General features: G+C 38.3%; 1 protein-coding gene across 3 annotated transcripts in view; it reads left to right on the top strand.

Moving 5' to 3' along the window:
• Window positions 1–24,153, top strand: part of ABCA6 (ATP binding cassette subfamily A member 6) — a 59,193-nt gene that overhangs the window by 28,834 nt on the left and 6,206 nt on the right. For all 3 annotated transcript variants that reach the window (XM_044745417.2, XM_044745418.2, XM_014847673.3), the window contains 17 exons: window positions 2,965–3,081; window positions 4,708–4,891; window positions 5,281–5,447; window positions 7,664–7,797; window positions 9,598–9,735; window positions 11,914–12,021; window positions 13,134–13,307; window positions 13,558–13,671; window positions 16,113–16,232; window positions 17,562–17,639; window positions 18,924–19,015; window positions 19,694–19,814; window positions 20,432–20,549; window positions 21,652–21,743; window positions 21,994–22,172; window positions 22,609–22,684; window positions 22,763–22,857. In XM_044745417.2, coding sequence (XP_044601352.2) covers window positions 2,965–3,081; window positions 4,708–4,891; window positions 5,281–5,447; window positions 7,664–7,797; window positions 9,598–9,735; window positions 11,914–12,021; window positions 13,134–13,307; window positions 13,558–13,671; window positions 16,113–16,232; window positions 17,562–17,639; window positions 18,924–19,015; window positions 19,694–19,814; window positions 20,432–20,549; window positions 21,652–21,743; window positions 21,994–22,172; window positions 22,609–22,684; window positions 22,763–22,857 — 2,107 coding nt within the window. The remainder of the gene's footprint in view (window positions 1–2,964; window positions 3,082–4,707; window positions 4,892–5,280; window positions 5,448–7,663; window positions 7,798–9,597; window positions 9,736–11,913; window positions 12,022–13,133; window positions 13,308–13,557; window positions 13,672–16,112; window positions 16,233–17,561; window positions 17,640–18,923; window positions 19,016–19,693; window positions 19,815–20,431; window positions 20,550–21,651; window positions 21,744–21,993; window positions 22,173–22,608; window positions 22,685–22,762; window positions 22,858–24,153) is intronic.

The following is a 24,153-nucleotide window of genomic DNA, read 5'->3' as shown; positions in this document are numbered from 1 at the left end:
TAACAAGCAGATTTGCTGTATACAGGCAAGCGCAGAAAAGACGGGGATGGGCATCCACGCATAAGCTAAAGGTTTCCTTTTGTATTTTAATTTAATTGTGTATGTATTTATTTCACAGAGAAAAACATAGTTTATTTATTCTACAAAAGTATTCACCATGGGTTCCCAGCCTGCTGGGTAGCGGAACCAACGTAGGCTTTGTTTGATAGGTAGTCCCAATAATCCCTAACTCTTTGTATGATGCTGTCTCTGAGCCAGGCACTGTTCTAACGGCCTCATATATATCAGTTCATTTAGTCCTCACAAAGTCCCTGTGAGGTGGGCACTGGAATTTTCCCTGTCTTACAAGTGAGGAAATGCATCTCAGTCTTTAATGACTTAAATAGCTTTCTTTTTGTTTAAACATTTAGTTTATTATAAGTTTAACTCCCTATAGGCCTGCTTTATACAGGCTCATTTAGATGATTCAGTCTCATGAAGCAAAAATACACAAGAATGCAGATTTAATCCCACCTCCAAATATAGCACTCTCTCTGTCCTTGTTGTAGCATGGAAGATGGTGTCCTCAAGACCATGGGCCATGCTGTGCTATTCTGTTCTTGGACTAATGTCCAGTGAGGTGCAAGTAGCCCGCCTTCTTTTTTGGTTGGGGAAGGGGAATAGTGAGTTATATGCTAGTACCACCACTAGAATATATCACTTAGCCAGAGTCCCCGGTGTTGGTCCGTAAGCCCATGGCAGCCTCTTTACGTGGACCCCATGCCTCTGCAATTCCAATGGTGTACTTATCTACTTATGTTTTTGCTAGGACATAAGGAGGCTCCCAGATCTGTATTACAATTGTATAATAAAATAATAATCAAGGCCGTGGAGGTTAGAGAAATGACTGGTGTCAGGCTGGGGTTTATACAGAGTGGTCACAGAAGGCCACAAAAAGAAAATGCTCTAGAGCATTCCAAGCAGAGAGGAAAAGAGGGTGTCCAGAGTGTAGTTAGGAAGGGAGGAGAGTGGCAACTGGGAAGGGGTCAGGTTGTAGGTATAGTGACTCATTCAGATGGAGCTTTAGAGGCTGTGGTGTGGTCTTTTAATTTTATGTTAAATGCGTTGAGAAACCACTGAAAATCATTAAACAAGGGATTGATGTGATGTGACATATTTTCATTCTCTGGATAGAAAAGATCACTCTGGATGTAGCGGAACAAGAGTAGATACTGGGAGACCAGCTATGTGACCATTTCAGAGGTACAGGTCAAAGATGATGGTGATTGGGCTACCGTGGTACCAGTTGAAAGATGGATGGAAGGGGATGGATTTGGAACATATCTGGAGATAAAGTCAAGGAGTCTGACTGATGGCCAGTCTGTGGAGCATGAGGAAAGTGAAAAATAAAGAGACTCTTCTAAATTTTTGGCTTCAATCATTGGGTGGAAGCTGGTGTCATTTATTGTAAAATGATGGTAGGGACATTTGGGTAGGATGAAGAAGGAGAAATTAACGTTCTGTTTTGGAAATGTTTACTTTGAGATGCTTTTAGACTTCCAAGTGGAGATATCGAATGGCTAAGTATTTAGTTGGTTATAGGACATTGGAAATCAGAGAAGAGCCAAGTGAGAACTGAATTTGGGAATCATCAGGATATAGATGGATTTGATGCAAAGAGAATGGATCAGAGTGTACGAAAAGAGAAGGTGATTTAGGACTGAGTCCTCAGGGAAAAGTAGAAGAGTAGTCAGAGGGAGATGGAAACTGAGAGCCCCCGATGAAGTTAGAGGAAAAACAAGAGAATATGTTCTCATTAACTCAAGGGAGAAAATGTTTCTAGAAGGAGGGAGTAGTCAACAACTTTGAATGCCACTGAATTAAAAAAAAAAGAGAGAGAGAGGGGGCTGGCCCCGTGGCCGAGTGGTTAAGTTCGCGCGCTCCGCTGCAGGCGGCCCAGTGTTTCGTTGGTTCGAATCCTGGGCGCAGACATGGCACTGCTCATTAAACCACGCTGAGGCAGCGTCCCACATGCCACAACTAGAAGGACCCACAACAAAGAATATACAACTATGTACTGGGGGGCTTTGGGGAGAAAAAGGAAAAAATAAAATCTTTAAAAAAATAAAAAAAATAAAAAAAATAAAAAAAAAAGAGAGAGAGAGAGAGAGACCGAGTTAAAAGAGTAAAATAAAAATAGAATAAAACTTGTGCATGGAGTCATTGATGACCTTGAAAAGAGCATCTTCTGTGGAAGGATAAAAATAGCATTTGGATTTGTGGGGGTTAAGTTGAATAGGATGTGACAACTCAAAGGCAACAAAGTAGACAAATCTTTGAGCCCTGTGTGTGTGTGTGTGTGTGTGTGAGTGTGAGTGTGAGTGTAGGAGGAGATTGGGGTTTTTTTGTTTGCTTTTTTGCTGATGCTTGTCTTTGCTTACTGGGTGGCATTACAGCATTTTTCCCTGCTGTTTGGGATGACCCACTACATGTAGGAGAAATTGATGATAGAGGGGAGAGAGAGAGAGAGAGAAAGGAGATTACTTTGGGAAGTCCTTGAGGTGCCAAAAGAGGATAGAATTCAGAACACGAGTCAAAGAGGTAGCCTTTGATAGGAACGGCTACAAGTCTTTCGTCCATACAGTTGGAAGACCCAGAATATGGGGAGAAATACAGGTTGATTTGTGGTGTGGAGGTGGGAAGATGATGCTCTTTCTGATGGCTCATATTTCTTCAAAGAAGTTTGCCAGATATTCATAACTGGGGATAGAAGATGGAGTGCAGATGGTTTGAGGATACAGAGGTCTGGCATATGCATTTTAGAGAGGGAGAGCATTCTAATGAAATTTTGCCTCTGCTTACTGGGATATTCCAAAGACATAAATTTTCTGAACAATATTCTGCATCATCTTTTAAATGTAATTTACTAGATTTAGTTATCAATGTGATATTTCCAAATGTATCTGATCTGATCTGTTGCCTTAGACCTTTTTAGTGATCTTGATAAGGGTTCTGGCCAAGGTGTGATGAGTTATGATGTTTCCATGTCAACTCTGAATGAAGTTTTCATGAAACTGGAAGGAAAATCAGCTTTCGAACAAGGTAAATCCATTTATATAATTCACAGAAAGTCCATTTCCAAATGATCATGTACCAATTTAGTATTTATAATGTCTTATGTAAGAGTCACACTAAGGAATGTGACAAATTCCAAATTTGACTCTGCTGTTTGGGAAGGGCTGTCATTGTTTCCTAACATCATTACTAGGACTGAACACAGATCCCTTCTTGGAACATACCAAATCACTATTTGCAAACTATTTGCCTACAATTTAAGCAGTTTTCTCCTATCCCCAGACGCTCACTGCTTCTTGGACACTTTGAAGACATAAAAGGTTCTCAATCAGGGTCATGAAGTCTGAGCAGATATTTCTTATAAAAAATTGTTCTTAGCTTGTTAATATGCAAACTTCTGCAAAGGTCTAAATGGGGGAAAGTCTTGGGACCATCTTGTATGTACTTTAATGGGTGATACTGATAAGAGCTGTCATTTATAGAGCAGCTGTGCCAGACACTTTGATAAATGTGTGTATAGGGGCCGGCCCCATGGCCGAGTAGTTAAGTTCTCGCGCTCTGCTTCGGCAGCCCAGGGTTTCGCTGGTTCAGATCCTGGGCCCGGACATGGCACCACTCATCAGGCCATGTTGAGGCGGCATCCCACACGCCACAACTAGAAGGACCCACAACTATCTACTGGGGGGGATTTGGGGAGAAAAAAAGCAAAAAAAAAAAAAAGAGAGATTGGCAAGTTGTTAGCTCAGGGGCCAATCTAGGAAAAAAACTGTGTATATATTGCATTACTTTCCTACAATAACCACCTTTCTAACAAGTGTCATTGGCACTATTTTACTTATGATAAAATCAGACAGAAGAGCAGTTAATTGATTTGCCCCAAATCATCCCAAGTCACAGATGTGGGAATCAGGTACAGATCTGGTGGTTTCAGAGCTGGTAATCTTTCACCTACACTTCTTTTTTTATTTTTTTAAAGATTGGCACCTGAGCTAACATCTGTTGCCAATCATTTTTTCTTTCTTTTTCTTCTCCTTCTCCTCCTTCCTCTCCTCCTCCTCCTCTTTCTTCTTCTTCTTCCTTTTCTTCTTCTTTTTCTTCTCTTTGTCCTTCTCCTTCTCCCCAAAGCCCCCCACTACATAGTTGTATATTGTAGTTGTAGGTCCTTCTGGCTCTGCTCTGTGGGACGCCACCTCAGCGTGGCCTGATGAGCAGTGCTAGGTCTGTGCCCAGGATCTGAACCAGCAAAACCCTGGGCCACCGAAGCTGAGCATGCAAACTTAACCACTCGGCCACGGAGCCGGCCTCTCACCTACACCTCTTGATAGCTTAGTACTAGACGTTTAGGAATCAATGATTGGCTATTCCTGTGGAGAAGATTTCTCAGAATCTCTCAGAATATTCTTACATATGGAACCTTCTATGTCTGTTGAAAGACTGGGCATAATGAGATCACTCTTTAGTGAATTCTTCTTTTGGTATGAATTTGGCATGCTTTATCACTAGATTTATTGAATGTGAACATGATAAATGTAATCTGTTTCTTAGTTTTCTTTGTAACCACAGACATTCTAAAACAAATTTTAATATTGAAAAGAGAATACTGATACCCAAGGATGACATTAATAATGTGTGTGCATATGTGTGTATGTGCAGATTTTGAACAAGCAGAAATGACAAGAGACACAGAAAGCCTGCACAATATGGATCTGGCTCACTCTTCTTTCCCTGAAATGCAGGAGGCTCTGAGTGACATGGGCCTCTGGAAGATGCAGGTCTGTGCAATAGCATGGCTCCGTTTCTTAAAGTTAAAACGTGGAAAGAAAGCACTTTTGGCCCTGTGAGTATCAGAGTACTGTGGTTTTGTAAGTGAATTTCAAAAGAGGATCAAACCAGAAGAGAATTTAAAACTAGAGCACAATATGCCACATTCTTGCCAGAGGATGGCTAAATGCAGCATTTGATTTTACTGGGGACAGTGGGAATACCTGTATGTTAGCACTCGATTAGCCTAATCCACAGATCTGCTTAGTTTTCATAGTTTGATAGCCTGGTGTTTATATAGCAATGCCTTTTAGTATTGTTGGCATGCGAAGATGTGACTTTCAAGATTTTAGCACCTATAATCAGGGCTGGTGTAGATTTGGCATTTGACAAATATTTGTGAAATTTTTGACTGAATGAATAAAATTACTATAGATTCATATGGTTATTTTTCTTTATTGGTAGACTATTGGTATTTGGAATCGCAATATTCCCTTTGATTGTGGAAAAGATACTTTTCGCTGTAGTAAGTCAAAAGAGTGATTGGGAATTTAAACCTGAATTGTATTTCCTCTCTCCTGGACAACTTCCCCAAGACTCTCGTACCAGCCTATTGATCATCAATAACACAGGTGAAGAGACAAACAAAATTTAAATCCAGAGATAAGTTATTGTTATTGTTAAATAGCACATGTAAAAGGAAAAAAAGCAAATCATGAGAGAAGAAAATGTGTGATTAAACTTTATGTATAGAAATCAACTTCTGGGGAATAGTGCATTTTGCTCTGATTTTGGAGATGATGGGGATGGTGGGACAAGATAAAAGGAAGGTGGGTCACTATAGGAACCCACAGGTCACTGTAGGGACTATAGAAACAAGATAGAAGGAACGTGGTAAAGGAGAGCTGCCTTTTTATCTGACTACCCTGAGACACTGTGGGAGAGAGAAATAAGCTCCTATATTGACTGAACCCCTCTATTTTTAGATCTCTTTGTTACAGCGGCCTAACCTCTACTGTAAATATTATGCACACTGATTAAGCTATAGAGATGGCATTTTTATACCCCGTGCCCCTCCAACAGGGTCTAGGAAGATTCCTTAAGACAGTTTGGAGCCTGTGCTCTTTTTGTCCTAAATAATGGGTAACTGGTTTTGTCTAACTGGTTATCTAACTTTGAAGAAGCTTTTATGTTTCTGCCCAAGATATTAAAATATATTCAGAGTAAGAGTCCTCTTTTGATGAGTTCCCCGGCCCATTCTGATTTTTATGTACATTCGTGATTCAAGGTGTAGATGTCTTCTCTTTAAGCAAAGAGTTTCTTTTCATTTCTGTTCCTCATTCTTATGGTTTTCTATTTGGGTTTTGGAAAGTAAATTGTGTTCACTCTCTTATCTTAAAACTAAAAGCCTTGCTAATTGTATGTTTGACTTTCAAGATCTAGAACAGTTTCTTTACCTTTCAGCCTGTCGTTGTCTAATGAATGTATTTTCCTCTCTGGTTACTCTGAGAACAATGTATTTGTGTCAACTTATTTATTTTTTCTTCCCTGTACTCACTTGTTAGGTATTTTGTGATTTAAGTTTGGGATTTCTATGCCATCTTGTTTTTCTCTTTTCTCACAATCTGATGATCATTCGTACAGTATTCATCTTTAAATTGGAGAATCCATATTTGCCCAGGTGAATGTGGCCACCATTATGGTGTCCTACCTCACGTGACTGTGGATGGAGGGGACACGCACTGCCCCAGGATGCATGGAAAGCCTGTTTGCTATGTGTACCTCCCGATCCCACCTGGTGGAAATCCTAATTAGGATTCCGATCCCAGAGCCCCGTCTGAGAGTCCCCAGGATGAACTCCCATTTCAAAGTCCAAATGAGGGAAAAATGAGAGTTCTCATTTCCTTTTCCTATTCCGTTCTGTCGTTCTAACTGCCTGGAGTTACTTTATGTCCTGCTGTGTTGTTTTCTCCGGATACTATCTCTTGAAAGTAAGTTTGGGGTCTTGTATCCTGGAGACAGCTACAGCTGCTGCCTGCTCTGTGTGGAACACAGGGAGGGGCCTGTGGTCACCTTGTTTGAGGTGTATTTAACCAGTCAATGAGTCTGACCAAGACTTCAGAGCCCACTTTGCCCCTCAAATTTGTCCACTCTGAGTTCTGATATCCTGGAAATTGGTTTTATCTTTTCAATTGTTTGGTCCTGTGTGATCTAAGCCTCTGAGGATGCATCATTGGATTCAGTTCTACCTAAACTAGGTACATCTCAGCTCTTATTTCTCTGTCAAACGATCTCATCTGCTTTCTTCTTTAGGGGCAAATCAAAAACTTCAGTGTGATAGTGGCACCCTTTTCATTTCCCACTTCCTGAGAAAAAATATATTTATGTAATATATGCGTACATAATACATATGTAAATATGTAAAATAGAGGTATATGTTATATATACGCATACATATATTCATTTTCCTGTTATTTCAAAGAATAAGAGAGAGAGGAGAGTGTTATTGGCCATTTTAGGCTGGACAATCTGAAGTACTCCTCATATAATTATTGTATTTCTGCAAATTATTGAGTTCAAATGTATTTTAATGAAGAATCATAAAATAGAATTATCTTGTTTTAATGGTCATGTGTTAATTGGCATTACACAAAATTATAAAGCTAACATCACAGCATAAGATTTAATAAACTGAAGATGGTAGAGTGGTTTCTCTTTCACGGACCAATATTACTGTGATACCCAAAGAGACAGGCCTTCACATAATATTCTGTACGTATTGACTTTAAAAAATTTGACACATTTGTTCCTGCTTTTATATTGTCTTCTGTTATTGATTTCATACTAGAATCAGATATTGAAGATTTTATACAGTCACTGAAGCATCAGAATATACTTTTGGAAGTAGATGACTTTGAAAATCGAAATGGCACTGATGACCTGTCATACAATGGAGCTATCATAGTTTCTGGTAAACAGAAGGTATGTTTGCCTCTTGTTTTGCTTTTATGACAAAAAAAAAACCCCAACGCATTAATAAAGTGCTACATTTTCACTGTTTCAAAAACTGCAGAAAGTCAACCTAGGTAGTGTACAGCAACTCAATTCAAAAACATTTTGGTTCATTATTGAATAAACTGTGAGGTTGAAAGAAGTTTTTATTAAACATTTTCCATCTTTTTTTCTCCTCTGTAATAATAAGTACTTTATTTTTTGTAACTTTTTAAAACGTGGAAATAATATACCTGTGCAAAAGTACATAGAATACATATGCACAGCTTAATTATTGCAAAGTGAATTAAAATATTAAGTGATCACTCATGTTACCCACGCTATCACAATTCATGTTAAACAAAAGACCACTACCAGCATCCCGGACGCCCTCTAGCTATCTTTCCTAATGATAATCCTCTCCCTCCCTCCAAAGTAACCACTATCTCACTTTTATGCTCCTCACTTTCTTGCTTTTCTTTATAGTTTTACCACTTATAATACTTCCCTAATCACTATAGCTTAGTTTTGCCTGTTTCTGAGCTTCACAAGTGTATAACTTAGAATCATAAAATATGTTCTCTTTCTTGTCTGGCTTCTTTTATTTTTATTTTTTCATATTTATTATGATTGCTTTTTTATTGCAATATAATTGACACACAACATTATATTAGTTTCAAGGGTGAAGCATAACATTTTCTGTCTTAACTGTTGATTTAGATAATTTTTACATTTCAAAGTAGCTAAATGTAATTGCATTATTCAGACTTCATAAAATATTCGACCTTATAATTATCAACTAATATCATTATGAATTTAAGGAATCCTATTCAGTGGCTAACTACTCAAATGATGTTTTTGTGTATTGAGAAAAGACTTTACATACTTCAATAACCACATGAAATCTCTGAGAGAAAGGTGTTCTCAGTATACTACCTCAACATCTTTCAGTTTGGGTAAAAAAAGTGCAAGCAGTAGAGATCCTTCCAGGACCATGACTATTGGAACTATGTCCTAATCGTCAGTAAAACTCTGAGTCAGGGAGCCACATGAAGTCAAGCGACCTCTTTATTTCTTGCTACCAGGGAAATAAAAACAAAAACAAAAGCCTCTGAGGATGCATCATTGGATTCAGTTCTACCTAAACTAGGTACATCATAAAAAAATGGAATCTGCTTGTGCCAACTGTGGGAAACTACGTTGTCAGTTCCTTTACTTGTTAGTTTTCTAACATATTTATTATGGGAACTATTGGTAATATTTAAACAATATTAAGCCTCTGATGAATTTATGAACATTTTCATAAACATGAAGAAATAAATATTGTCTTGGAAAGTATGAAAATGCTTCATTGGCAGTTTAACCATGAATACTTTACGAAACCCATGCTTGTCTCCTATTCAGAAGATCAGGGTTCCTTTGCTTGCTCACTGTAAACAGTGCATCTCCTTGTCAGGGCCACTTTTAAATTCTGTTCGCTGAAATTTCCTCGTCAGTAAAATGGAGACAAAATAATCTAAAATTAGTAATACTAATAAAAATTCATATTGCCGACTGTGCTATCCAGTGTGCTAGGGCCTAATATACGTTATCTCATTTAAACTATATAACAACTCATTTATTATCCCCTTTCACAGATGAGGAAGCTAAAGCTCAGAAAGATCGGTTAACTTGAAGACGGTCACAACTAGAATGTGGGACTAGTAAGATCTCATATAGAAAATCTTTGTTCTTTAAGAATTTAGAATTAACATTATTTATTTTATTTGTGTGTGTTTGTTTTATGTTAAGGATTATAGATTTTCAGTTGTGTGCAATACGAAGAGACTGCACTGTTTTCCTATCCTTATGAATATTGTCAGCAATGGACTACTTCGAATGTTTACTCATACACAACCTATTCGAACCGAGAGAAGCTCATTTCGTTTGGTAAGTGTTAGATTTCCTCATTCTGAATAACTAGGAATTTGACAAACCTATGTTTTCCCCTTTAGCTTTTAAATATTCAAAGTTGGTTGTTATCCTAAAAATTATTATTTTGTTCTAACATTTTAAACAGATTCTATCTAACAGAATATGATTTGTTTCTTATTATTATCAGACAATTCTCATAGGGGAATACTTTTCAGTATTATGTCATGGTCTCCCAGGGAATCTTCTGAAAAATTATACACACTTGACTGCAGAGGTGTATTGGAGAGAGTGTGTACACTGAATTGGAAATAAGAGCACTTGTAACCCAGCTTTAGAATCTTATAAATCTAACATAACTTGTCAGTGGATCCTCCATTGACTACATAGGTGGTAGATTGACTGACATGAAGGAGAATTTGCCAGTTCTTGGGCTCTATGCTTTCTGATGAATGCCTTCACCTCCGGTGGTTGCTCTCTGTTGCAGGGGTGTCTGATATACACAGGCTGCATTTTCAGGATTCTTTGTCGGCCAGCTACAGGGTGGGTTTAGGCAACTGGAAGCAGTGGTGGGAGCCAGGAGAACAGGAGGATTCCCTACCCTGGGCTCCAGTAACGTCCCTTCCTTCCTTTGTCGCTCTAGCCCAGAAGTGACAGTGGCTTCTTTCTTAATCATCCTTCTTGGCTTCTCTGCCCTTTCCACTCATGTAACCATTACCACTGTAGGATTAATTTCTCTCTATTTTAAGTACTGAAGGTGGTGATGGTTTACTGATTAGACCCTGACTGATACCCAAGAGGGACCTCTCAAAGCTGACTCCAACTGTTTTAAGCCAGGAGGTTGGAAGAACAATAAACATGATGGGAAATGGAACCATCAAAAAGGGAAGCCCATTTTGTGACACAGGGGTCAAATTCAGGTTTGGCTTCACTGCATTAGTGGTGCCGGGGGTACATGCAAGAGCAGATGGATGGAATATACTTGAGACATCAGCAATGGACATATTTTTCCTCTCTCAGTCATTCTTATGAAGACGGTAATGCATTTTCCTACCTGGTGAAAAATTGGAATTTATAGATGTAGCCTTCAAAGCCTTAAATAAAGTTTGAGAATTGTAGAATCATTTTGAGATAGGCTATTGCATTGCTCCCCTGTAATTATATCCATGAAGCAGTCCTTGTACCCTGCCCGAGCATAGTACAGCCTCAGGCAGACACTGATTTGGGGGTAGCGATTTAAAATTCATCTCCTTAAAGATGGGCTCAGCGGCGTTGAGTTTTCTTTTTATGCCTATGCTTCAGAACACGCCCACCCAGCTTCAAAGATACATCATTAGGTTTGCTGAGAGAGACATGCTCAGGCCTGAAGAATCTGTTCATCTAGGATTGCAATTTTGGAATTATTGCTTTTTTGTATTGAGGTAAAAAACACATAACATAAAATTTACCATCACAACCATTTGTAAGTGTATAGTTTGGTATTGTCAAGTATATTCACATTATTATGAAACAGATCTCCGCCACTTTTTCATCTTGCAGAGCTAACACTCTACACCCTTTAAACAATAACTGCCTATTTCTCCCTCCCCACAACCCCTGGCAATCACCATTCTACTTTTTGTTTCTATGAATTTTATTACTTTTGTTACCTCTCATAAGTAGAATCATATGGTATTTGTCTTTTTGTGATGGCTTATTTCCCTTAGAATAATGTCCTCAAAGTTCATCCATGTTGTGCCTTGTGACAGGATTTCCTCCCTTTTTAAGGCTGAATAATATTCCACTGTGTATATGTACTACATTTTGTGCATCCATTTATCTGTGCATGGACATTTGGGTTGCTTCTACCTCTCGACTGTTGTGAATGGTGCTGCTGTGAACATGTGTGGGCAGATATCTCTGAGACCCTGTTTTCAATTCTTTTTGATCTGTACCTTGAAGTGGATGCTGAGTTATTTCTTTCTTTTATTAAATGTTTTTATTGTTTTTACTCCTCTGTTTTCTAGGAGTCGAAGCCTCATGTTAAATGATCAGAAATCATTTTCCCTCCCACTTCCATGTGGGGATGTTGATGAATTAGACGTACATTTTTACTTTTATTTTTCAATATTTTGAAAAGCATCTTCTTTATGATTATTAGTAATTGTTTCACTTTTTAAAATATTCACTAGTTTAAAGTACCTTTTGTATTTGCAGAATTATGTTCTACTCTGGGCTGAGATGCTGGAAGGCTCCATTTTCTTTTTTTTGGTTGTGTGCAGCATTTCTCCCTACATCGCCATGAGCAGTGTCAGCGATTATAAAGTAAGAAAAGAGGGGAAAAAGGAAAAGAAATTTCCGGGACTTCAGTAATTGTATTTTGAGTGCTATGTGTTCAAAATATTTTCCTGTGAGAAAAACATTTAAACACATGTTTAATTTAGATAATGTAGTTAAACACTATTTCTATCAAGTCAGAAAATTTATTTCTAAAAACATGAAATACTTTTTACTTCAAATTACAGGAAACGTGCAATAATTTTGCAGGGACTCAAATTAGTCTAAACCTTCAAAAGGGGATATTATAAAACTTTTGACTGTATTGTTTCTTAACCACAAGGAGGAAATCATTGATGTTGAAACTGAGGACCAAATGTAAGGCTTGAATCTCCTATGTACTGCAGAGAATACAATTTTTTGTTATATTTGTATTTGGTTATGCCCTTTATCCAGGAAAAACAGTTAAACCAAATTTAGGCAAGTCATCCTTCACTGTTCTAAGCCAGTGACTCTCCCAGAACATATTTGGATAATGGAGAATTTATTATCCTTCAGGCCACAAAATAACATTTCTTTTGAAGGAGATTAATGTCTCGATCATTTTGAGGTCTACTTTTCTATTCACTATTCATGAGCTAAAGTGATGTTCTGAATCAAACTTATCAAGCAAAACAATACTCAGGGCTAGAATGGTGGTGTAGTGGTGAAGTTTGTGTGCTCTGCTTCAGCAGCCTGGGGTTCACAGGTTTGGATCCTGGGTGTGGACCTACACACCATTCATCAAGCCGTGCTGTGGCAGCATCCCACATACAAAATAGAGGAAGATTGGCACAGCTGCTAGCTCAGCAACAATCTTCCTCAAGCAAAAAGAGGATTGGCAACAGATGTTAGCTCAGGGCCAATCCTCCTCACCAAAAAATTAAAAACATAAAACGATACTCTTTTTCAAAATTGCCAACTTTATGGAATTGGCTCTTTAGACTTCAGGTTCCTAAACAGTATGTGCATAATTAAAATTATTAAAAAAATAAAAATATTAGAAGATTAAAAAATATTAGAAGATTAAATTATATTTGTCTTTTAAAAAACCTTTCAATGTGTTTGTTTTGGATTTGGGTTTCAGCTGAATCTCTGTTCATCTTGTGTTTTTTCATCAGAAAAGAGCTAAGTCTCAGCTATGGATTTCGGGCCTGTACACTTCTGCCTACTGGTGTGGGCAGGCACTGGTGGATACTACCTTCTTTGCTTTTATTCTCCTTTTAATGTACTTAATTTTCTACATAGCAAACATGGGGCACATTTATATCACAAGTCGAATTGTGTTTGCTTTGGTAAGTAACACATTATGTAAACAATATCTTACAAAGTTATTCATAATAAATTTTAGCATTGGTATTTTATATAATCGAGGCATTTCTATTTTGATTTGATCTATTTTCATTTCTATTTTGTCATAAACAAAAACCAAAATACCAGGCAAAGTACATGAGCAATAAGATATTTTTAAAATATGTGTAATTTAATTTTTCCCTCAGGTAACATTTCATTTTTTGACTTTGATGTTGTTTGTATTATCTTCAGGTTCTGATTACGCTTGGTTACGCAATTTCCCTTGTTTTCTTGACCTACGTGATATCATTTATTTTCCGCAAGAGGAGAAAAAATAGTGGCCTTTGGGCATTTTCCTTCTCTTTCGTAAGTACATATACAAACAAATAAATTGAGAGATGGAGTTCTTTTTTAAACTTTCAATGTAATGTTAAATATAGTGAATTTTGTCTTAAGCAATGGGGAAAATTAATATCTTAAAATTACACCATAGAGAGGAGAGGGAAGTGGAATGTGTTACAATATTGCCTTTTCTTATTTTAATCCATGATAATTCAAAAATAGTTGGCAGCAATGGAAAAAAGATATCCCATCATATGCAGATATATTTCAATTTGAAAAATACAGTGTTTCAGTGTCACGTGTTTGATTCTCTGCTGTGCTCCTTTATTTGCTGTAGTTTGTTCATATCACAATGAGAACATCTTAATCGCTACCTTATCCACAAACCTGATAGAAAGAGGTTCTGCATTATCTTGACTTTCCTTAGAAACAACAAAGTCAAATTGCTTCCTGTGTTCATTTATTCACTTGCAGCTGAGGTATTATGCAAGAGGAATTCATAATCGACAATGCAGATTCTATTCTATATACACGGTAGAAGGTAGAAGAGAATCTATAGTATATATAAAAATGTATCATATGTTGATGGTTAGTGCAGTAGTCCTTTTGTGATCTTGAGTATATATGGAAGGACAGTCTAGGCAATGTCTCTTCATCATTGAGTAAAGCCAGTTAAGAGTTAATTTGTTTCTAGATTCCACTGGACTCCAGTACCCCCAAGGGTGCTTCAAGGATATCTTAGGCCCTTGTCTAATAAGGAAGCACCCTTCCAGCCCATATTTCAGCCAAGTGGTGGAGGTATAGCCGCACATCTTCTTAGCACGCTGAGCCATGGAGTATTTCCTTTGCTGCTGTTTGGAATCCTCTCTTGTTCCAGTAGATGAGAAAGGAGGAAAAAACGACTCACAAAAGTAGAAACTTACAGGCGAGTAGAATAAGCAGAGTCAGCTTAGAATAAGAGTCGGCTAAGCGGACTAAAGGACTTAAAGTTATAATAAATAAAGAGAAAGGAGAAAAAGGAAGAAGAGGGTGACGTCATGGAAACCAAGAGAAGAGAAATATGTAAACATGGACAATCGGGCAATACCTTTGCAAAGAGATTGTGGTGACTGTAAAATGAGAAAAGTCCTATGGATTTGCCATCTTAAATGCTTATTGTGCTCTTACTGAACACTTGATTATAAGTTATATGGTTCTATTACCAGTTACTTTTTATATGTAGACTATGTATTCCTCAAAAATGTAAATTCATTTCATATTAACACAACATTCTCTTGTGTACCAATCCCTCAAAATAGTACATTTCTCTGACTTAAAGGCTTGGGAATCACACACACACAGAGTTTTGAATTCTAGCTCTGTCATTCACTAACTGTGGTTTTGAGGATATTGTTTAACTTGTCTGGACCCTAGATTTCTCATATATAAAGGGAGGGATAATAAGAATAACCACATTATAGAGTTGTTGCGAGGATTTAAGTAAACAATGCATGCTAAGTTCCAAATGCCTGGCATTTGTGTGATATTCAGTGAATTTAGTAGTTAAGATTCTTATTATTTTTATTATAGTTAATACATTAACAAGATCCAGCAAAGGTTCAGTACAGTGCCCAATACACACCTGTTGACTGATAAATTGATCCTTAAAACAGAAAAATTAGGGCTGGCCCGGTGGCGCAGCATTTAAGCTTGCACATTCCGCTTTGGTGGCCCTGGGTTCGCCGGTTCAGATCCCGGGTGTGGACATGGCACTGCTTGGCAAGCCATGCTGTGGCAGGCGTCCCACATATAGAGTAGAGGAAGATGGACACAGATGTTAGCTCAGGGCCAGTCTTCCTCAGCAAAAAGAGGAGGATTAGCCTCAGATGTTAGCTCAGGGCTAATCTTCCTCAAAAAAAAAAAAAAAAAGACAGAAAAATTAAAATTTTAAGTACACATTTACCAGTATTCTAAAAGAAAACGAGTCCATGCAATCAAAATGCACAATCTTGGAAAAAATCATTTGTTTGGAATCAGGAAGAAATGGAGCAGGGAGGATAACTGGAATGGTTTAGTCTAGGTGTGAGACAATATGGATTTGTCTTTTTAATAACTGCCCATATACCTTTTCAATGTGTATAAGTTTTTATACATTAACAATATTGGTACCTTAGCTGTAAAAAGGTAATTCCTCTCTTTATCCTGTTGTCTTAGATTGCCTTTAATCACTGTCAGAGAGTCTATTTGGTCATTTTAGCTTTCACCTTAGTGTCCAGATTTTTTATCTAAAAAATTTTCTGTTGGGGAGCTAAAAGTCCTATACATTCTCAATAACAAATGTGGCTCCCTTCCCTTCTCCTTCTGGAAGGCGTGTATCTGCATATGGGGAAATTCTGATATGTGATGAGAACACCTACATCTTCAGCATTTTCTCAAATATCAATGGACTATGTGTGACATGCAGTATGTTTCAACTTATCTTATAGGCCTCAATCATCATGTTTCGCATCGTTGTAATACATCGAGCCAACTTACCCAGCTTGATTCCTAGCATGATATTTGTTCCCCCATCTACCTTGGGTGGATTTCTAACTTTTTTGGGAGAGGTGAGAAATGTTACCAACTGTGTTATTAATTTTGAATATGCAACCTATGCAAGTGCTTTGCCAAACCTATAAAGACAGAAAGTAGGCTGGTGGATTCCTGGGGCTGGGGTGGGAATGGGAGTGACAGCAAATGCGTACAAGGTATCTCTTTGGGGTGACGGAAATGTTCTTAAATTGAATTATGGTGTTGCTCTCACAACTCTGTAATATTACGAAATTTCCTTGAATTGTACACTTAAAATGGGTGAATTTTATGGCCTGATGAACAAGATAGCAGTCCTTCCTCTCACAGAGCTTAGTGGAGACAAAGACAGTCCAGCCCCAGGGAAATCAATGCCAGGGGTTGAAAGGTTACAAAGGAGAAGACGAAGGGCCCAGGGAGGGATATGAAACAAAGGTGATGCGCTAGGGAGAGTTGGGGAATTCTTCCAGGGCAGCAGTGTTTAAACAGAATCCTAAAGAATGAGTAAGAATTAATTAGTGGGAGAGTGGGGTGGAGGTAAACATACTCTGTAGAGGAAAGCGAGGTATTGAAACAGGAAAGACCAGGAGGCGTTAAATAAATGGAGTGTCATTCAAACAGAAAGAAGTGTACGATGAGGAGAGCAGAGATGCTCAGTTACAGCCCTGCATCATCCTGGATGAAGCGGTTTTAAAGACAGTAGAGAGGGCCTCCCTAATCGTTTGTGTTCTTGGGGTCTAGGGAAAGCCCTCCAGCTGCAAAAATACTTTTCCATTGACAGAGCAATGCCTGGATTCTTGATTGGAAATTCATTCCTTTGCTTAAAGCATTTCTCTCCTAAAATATAAATAGGTCTACAAGGTGAAATACATTGACCTAGGTCTGTCACAGATTGTTTAGGAGGAGTGAGCTACTTTCTGAATGCATTGATTGATGAAGAAAGAATAATTTGATAAGACTAATTATTGTTGGAAGAAATAGTCACCATGGGATAGGAAGGGACCCTGAAAAGGCTTGTGAGGGGCATTTATGACAAATATTGCTAATATATGGAATTTTTTATGATGCAGGCAACTCTCTCTGTCATACTTTCAATACTTTCACCAAACACTAAACGAAAAGATTAAAAAAAGAGAGAGAGAATAGGAAGGGAGGAACCAACATAGGATACCTGCTCATTGAGAGAGAGTCAGAGTTGAGTAGGTACCCCCACCCCCCTTCTTTGCAGGCAATTGCTTGTCACCAGCGCACACTGGGGAGCCAAGCTTAATGAGGAAAATATTCAATATGCAAAATGCCAGTTTAGTGAAATGCAAATTGTAAAGCTGATTAATTTCCACTTACCCATTTATTTTTGGTCTTTTCAGAACATTGCCAAGCACCAAGATAACATTCAACACCCAAATTATGACCTGAGTGGAGCTGATTTTCTCTTATGCCTAATAGTAAGGACTTCCTACCTTACCATCTATTTTTTTTTTCTGGATATTTATCATTTACTGTGATAACTATTTCATCTTGTTTGGAGTGTGCCAACTTTGAAAGTGTTTTTAATATAGTGTTAGGTAAAACAATTACATTTGGACATGATTCTAAATCCTAGAGTTACTGTTTATGTGCATGAATAGGCTGTGTACATCCAGAATCCAACATAAAGTTGATTTTTCGTGTGTCTTTATCTTTTTTGCTGCCCTCTCCAAATTGGAGACAGCTTTAAAAAATACAGATGCAATATAACAAATTCTTTGAATTAGAGATAAAAAGGCAAAAATCAAATAATAAAAATGAAAAAAAAAAAACCAATTACCTTGGTATATTTAGGGTGAAGAAAGCTACTGTCTTTGAATACAATGTGTCAGTACGTTCCTAGGCACAGGAGGAAATATAGACAGAAGGCCCTGCCCCGTTGGAGCTTATATTCCTGTGGAAGGAGACAGATAATAAACTAAATAAATAATAGATGCTGTGTCAGATGGGTGATCAGGAAAGACCTGGCTGAGAAATAAAGATCTGAAGGAGGCAAGGAAGCAGACTGTAGGGAAAGTTTGGGGATGAGCATTCCAGTGGGAGGGAGCAAGAGTGACCCTGTTTTGTTCCAGGGTCAGCTGGGAGGCCCGTGTGGTTGTGGCAGAGTGGCCAAAGGGGAGAGTGTTAGGAGAGATAATCACAGAGGTAATAGGCGTAAAATGTAGAGTGAATGGAACATGTTACACAGAGCGTTCTGAGTCACTACAAGGACTTTGACGTTCTTTGAGTAATGGAGGAGTCATTGGGGGATTTGAAGCAAAGTGATGTGATCAAACTTATGTTTTCAAGACCTTGTGTTTTAAAAGAGTAGCTCTAGTGACTGTGTTGAGAATAGATGTTTGGGGAAAGGAAGGAAAAGGGAGACCAGGTTACAAGGTGCTACAATATTATAATGAAGTTATAATGACCTGGGACTTCAGGGGGAGTAGGACAAGCAGGGGTGAGAAGTAGTTGGGTTCTGGATACTTTTGAAGGTAGAGCAGATAGAATTTGCTGACAGACTGGATATAGGCTGTGAAAGGAGGAAAGGGGACAGGTTCCACTAAGCTGGGTTGTCATTGTATCGCTGGATTTCTCCCCTGAATTGTAAGAAGGATTCACATTTATTTTACCTGGAGACAAAAGGCCACCAATTTAATTCAAACGTTTAAATAATATTTGTGAATTTGTGCCTGAATATAACTGTTTTTCTTTGCTCCTAGCCTTACTTTCAGGCTTTGCTATTCGTTTTTGTTCTAAGATGCATGGAAATAAAGTGTGGAAAGAAAATAATGCAAAAGGATCCTGTTTTCAGGTTGGGATAAAACTTAGTTTCGTACTAAATATTGTATTTTTAATATTCCTAGATAGTAGTTGCACTATCAACCTGTTAATACGGATTTATATTTACAACGTAAACGGCATGATATTTTCATGATGGTGAGAGGATTGCTTGATTACTGCCAGGAAACAGGACTCTTGGGCAGAGTTCAGCCACTGACCAGCTGAGGGGAAGCTTTCACTTTTTCAAAAAAACTTAATAAGTTCTCACATGGACCATTGTCCCATCAAAGATGATTATATCTCCTTGAACAGAAGAGATAGGATGGAATTGACTGAGTAACTTCACAAGTGGAGGGACTCTAGATGGGGTCAACAGGGAAGGAGATTGAGGTGAATGTCGGATATGGTTAAGATGGGCTCGGAGGGAACAGAGAAAATGTAGGTGACCTGATTTTTAAAGAAGCAGCAGTACTTGCTGACCGATTTGAAAGGGTCAAAGATGCTAACTGAAAGTATGACAACACCACTGAGAAAAGGATTCTAGCTACCCAGATGGAAGTTGGTGGCAAAAGCAGAAGCAGTATTCGCACAGCCATCATCCTCACCAGTTTGTTGAAAGAAAGGCCAATGGTAAAACCACAGGGAAGCTGATAGTTGAGGCATTTTTGACAACTAGAAAACCTCATGTCACGTTTCATTTTCTCTACAGAATTTCCCCCCAAAGTAGAAACGCTCCACCAAATCCAGAAGAATCCGTAGATGAAGACGAAGATGTTCAAGCAGAAAGAATAAGAACAGTGACCGCCCTGACTACTTCAAACTCAGAGGAGGTAGAAAAGCAAGTGACAAAGTGGATTTAATGGAAATAGTCAAGCACTGCCAGGCATAGAGGTTGACATGCTGGTTTTCATTTTGAAAGTTTGGAGTTTGGTGCATTTTCGTAATTCGGCATTTTCATAATCTTAAATATGCAGGCATTTCTTTGGAGTGTTGTGGAAGCTCAAAGAAGAACACAAAATCTAATGGTTTTATTCTTTTTTTTTGAGAAAAATGGACTTTGATAAGTAGAGCTATAATTTCAAAACTAAATATTTCATGAGTTGAGGAATTTATGCGAGATTTGTTCTAAAATCCTAAGTAGAGATTAAGATTCTAAGGGTTATTTGACTTAGATGTTGTGATGTTTCCATGAGGTTAGACATATCTCTTCTGGAAAGGCAATGACCGCCTTCCATGAAACCATACGGTTTTCTCAGTCCATTTAGAAGAGAGAAATATTATCAACATCAGTGAATGCATGTTACATTTAAAACAAGCGATATGGATTATCCTCAACTCAAAATATAGTTTTCTTTATGACATAGGACAGGGAAGGTTCCAGTAGGGAGACCATAGCACCATAAAGTCTCTGAAGTTTAAGAGGAAAATCACACTTCCTCTATTCCAGAAACCAGTCATAATTGCCAGCTGTCTACACAAAGAATATGCAGGCCAGAAGAAAAATTGCTTTACAAAGAGGAAGAAGAAAATAGCAGCAAGAAATATCTCCTTCTGTGTTAAAAAAGGTTTGGAAGAATCCTTCTTTTTCATTCATCGTTATTTTTAAAAATAGTGACTGAACATCTATGCTGTGAGCACTGTTGTACTTGCTGAAGCATTCATTCATTCATTCAACATATATGTATATTTGTTGAGTGTGCCAGGGACTGTTTTAGGCTCTGGAAATATAATTATGAAAGAAATAGGCGACATCTTGTCCTCATGGATTCTACATCCTAAGAGGGGTCAATTAACGAAAAACAACTTATGAAGAAAAGTGTCAGCTATCACATAGGCAAGTTCTATGTAGGGCATTCAAATATGTGAAATGACGTGAGTGACTTAGAGTTCCGTTCACTTGGAGTAGGGGAAGGCCTTTCCTGAGCAGTGACATTTAAGCCAAGATCTGGGTGATGAGAAGGTGGCAGCTATGTGAGCATGAAGAGACAAGATCACCCCAGGCAGAGGAGACAGCGAGGGTAGGGACCCAGATATGGGGACACCTTTGGAGTGGTTGAGACACAAAAGAGGCCAGTGTATGTATCTGCAGACGGCAGGGATGAAGTCAAAGAGGTGAGCAGGACCAAATACAGCTGAGAGTCCAGATTTTATACGAAATTAGTGGAATGCCACCGGAAGGTTTTAGCAGGCTTTTTGTCACGATTTAATGTATATTTTGAAAAAATTACACGTTGGGCATTGTTTTTTTCATGAATTTGCGTGGCAGACAAGTTAAGAGGCTTTTGTATTAGTTCAGACGAAAGAGGGTGATGACTTGGACACAGGTGGTGGAATTCGGGATAGAGAAAATGTCCTTGTCTCCCCAAGTTTAGGTATCATTTATGTGTGTACTCAGCACGAGCTGTCTACTAGCAAAAACAATCTGGGCACATTTTTAACTGGAAACGTAATCCAGAAAAAAAGAGGCAGATATATTGACATCAAATCCATAAACTTTTCACTAATATTAAATAATTATAGGAGCTAAAGTTCATATTTTGGTGACATGGATTACATATATGTTATAAATTTCAAATGGTACTAAGGGGTACACGTATCTGAGAAGGTTATTGAAGAAACAGGTTTATGTTAATATTCCAATATTGATAGTCAGGCTTCCTTTTTCAGGTGAAATTTTGGGATTGCTAGGACCCAATGGGGCTGGTAAAAGTTCATCTATTAAAATGATATCTGGAGTCATGACGCCAACGGCTGGAAAGGTACTGAGAAATGAAAAAATATTTCCACTCTTGAAATAGGATTTCGTGATAAATATGGGTTATGTCTTTGTAAGACTATACTTTTATATTAATAGTTTAAATAGTTTTTACAATAAATATATGAAGTAATTTCTATAATATTTCTTTGATGCTCAAAAAATTTAGGCATTTATCAGCTGTGTGTCAGTTTCTCAAGTGCGTGATTGGAGAAAAGGCTACAGGTGTTTCTATAACCGGTTTACTTTCTTAGGTGGAATTGAAAGGAAGTAGTTCAGACTGGGATCATCAAGGAGATGACACGCTCAAGTTCCTGGGGTACTGCCCTCAGGAGAACGTGCTGTGGCCCAACCTGACGGTGAAGGAGCATCTGGAGGTGTTCGCCGCAGTGAAAGGGCTGAGAAAAGGAGACGCTTCCGCTGCCATTTCAAGGTACAGAGAGGTCACGTGACTCCTTTGTGTCAAGAGGCAGGGAGGCTGTACCCTTGATGGTGAACTCACTAACAAAGCATGGAGCGTAGAAATGATGTCTCCACCTGTTCAGAGTGTCAGTGGTAGAGCAGGGATGGGGGACAGGAGCTGTTTCCTGCATCCCTGATTGAGGGATCGTTAAAAAAATAATTGACGATGTTAAGTGAATGAGTAATCATCCATTTCAGTTCCAAATTCAGAATTCCAGTTATTCTTAAAAACTTTTTATGAGATAAAAAAATCTTTCATATTTCAAAACACACTGCTTCTCCTTTTGATCATTAGAGTTTTGAGAATAACAGTGCCAAGCTTCCCTCCGATGCTGTTACTCTTCCATGTGATTACATTTTCCCCAAGTTCTCTCTTGATCTGATATTCTCATCCTGTTTTCCATCAGATTGGTGGATACTTTCAAACTGCATGACCAGCTGAATGTTCTAGTGCGGGAATTAACAGCAGGAGCCACTAGAAAGGTGTGTGTGGTATGTGATGTTATTCTGATGGTATTCTGTGATGGTGGCAGCAACCAGGGGTGTTTCTCTGCATTTCAGTTGTGTTTTGTGCTGAGCATCCTGGGAGATTCACCTATCTTGCTTATGGATGAACCGTCTACAGGCATGGATCCAACAGGACAGCAGCAAATGTGGTGAGAATTATTATAACCCTCAGAGCCAGAAGTACAAATCTTATGTAAAACTTGCATTTTTAAACTGATCTTGGAAAACCAAAACCACTGGTTCTTAATTTAGTGGAGATAATCCATATTATTAAAAAAACCAAATATTTAACAAATAGATTCTCTAATGTTGCATCATATTCATGTGGTATTCACATTAAAAAACAAACCTCTAGGTATTTTACTAGAGTTTTACTTCTTATAATTTGGAGTGTATTTTAATTTTGTCTTTTTTATTGCGATGTCTATAACAGTTTCCTTAGAAACTGGTAACTTACTGACTTAAATTCCCTATTTTCCCCTTTTCCTCCTTTCACCTAATCTGTCAAATTTGTTCATCCGGTTTTTCTTAGTTTTTAAATTCTTTTGACTTTCACATCTCTGAGCTTCCATTTGGGTTAATAAAATTCTCCAGTCTGCCGGAGTCCCGCCCCGGCTGAGTCCAGGTACCTGAGGGATGGACGGCGTCGGCGCAATGAGCGGAAAATAAAGGGGACTTGATACTTGGGTTGGTATTAGCAAGTCCAACTTCACTGTGCACAGGTGTCGTATTTATATTTTTCAGGATTAGTACAGAAATAGCTCTACAAATATTCTTGGAGAGATAAGGAAGTAAAAAACGAGCACAAGAATATTTATTAGCATTCTATTCTATAGAGCATAAGGTTAATGGTAGTCTTCTCCACAATTAACTAGTGTTTGTTGTCTCTAAGCTAAAAGAGATAGGTACCTAGACATCTGCTGTGATTCGTGGTAAAGTTAAATCAAAGAGAGAAGGTCCAGGCCTCCGGACAGGACAGCATTCCGTCTGTTTACATCCTGGGGGAGCCATCCCTGCCTCCCTCAATCATTTAAGCCATTAATGTAGATGGTTAATGGGAACAAAAGGCGACTCCAGGGTGTCTTATCCCCAGGGCTATCTGCATTCTCAGCGGGCAGTTAAACATCTTTACATTTTCGCGCCCTTTAGGGGGTGAAAGCATTCCTTTGTCTTTTAGATTGCAGAGCTAACAGTCCCTTAAGCACACTGCCGGAGAAAATATCATTTTGTTAGTAAAGTAAAGGGCTGAAAAGCTAAGCTAAACTATATATCTTCAAGAATAAAACACAGAAATAAGTATAGACATAACCTTGATAGAAAGCATGCATATAATTCAGAGAATATCAGGGGTGTCGGCCGGCCATTCTTCACCGAGGGGCATCCCTGCACCCCTCGGCCTTTCTACTCATCAATTATTTATTATTTATTGCTTTTAGGAGAAAACC

Source organism: Equus asinus, chromosome 13 (genome assembly GCF_041296235.1).
Source record: "Equus asinus isolate D_3611 breed Donkey chromosome 13, EquAss-T2T_v2, whole genome shotgun sequence".
Lineage (NCBI taxonomy): Eukaryota > Metazoa > Chordata > Mammalia > Perissodactyla > Equidae > Equus > Equus asinus.
Note: the sequence above shows the minus strand (reverse complement) of the source record. Positions and strands in the feature narration are given on the sequence as shown.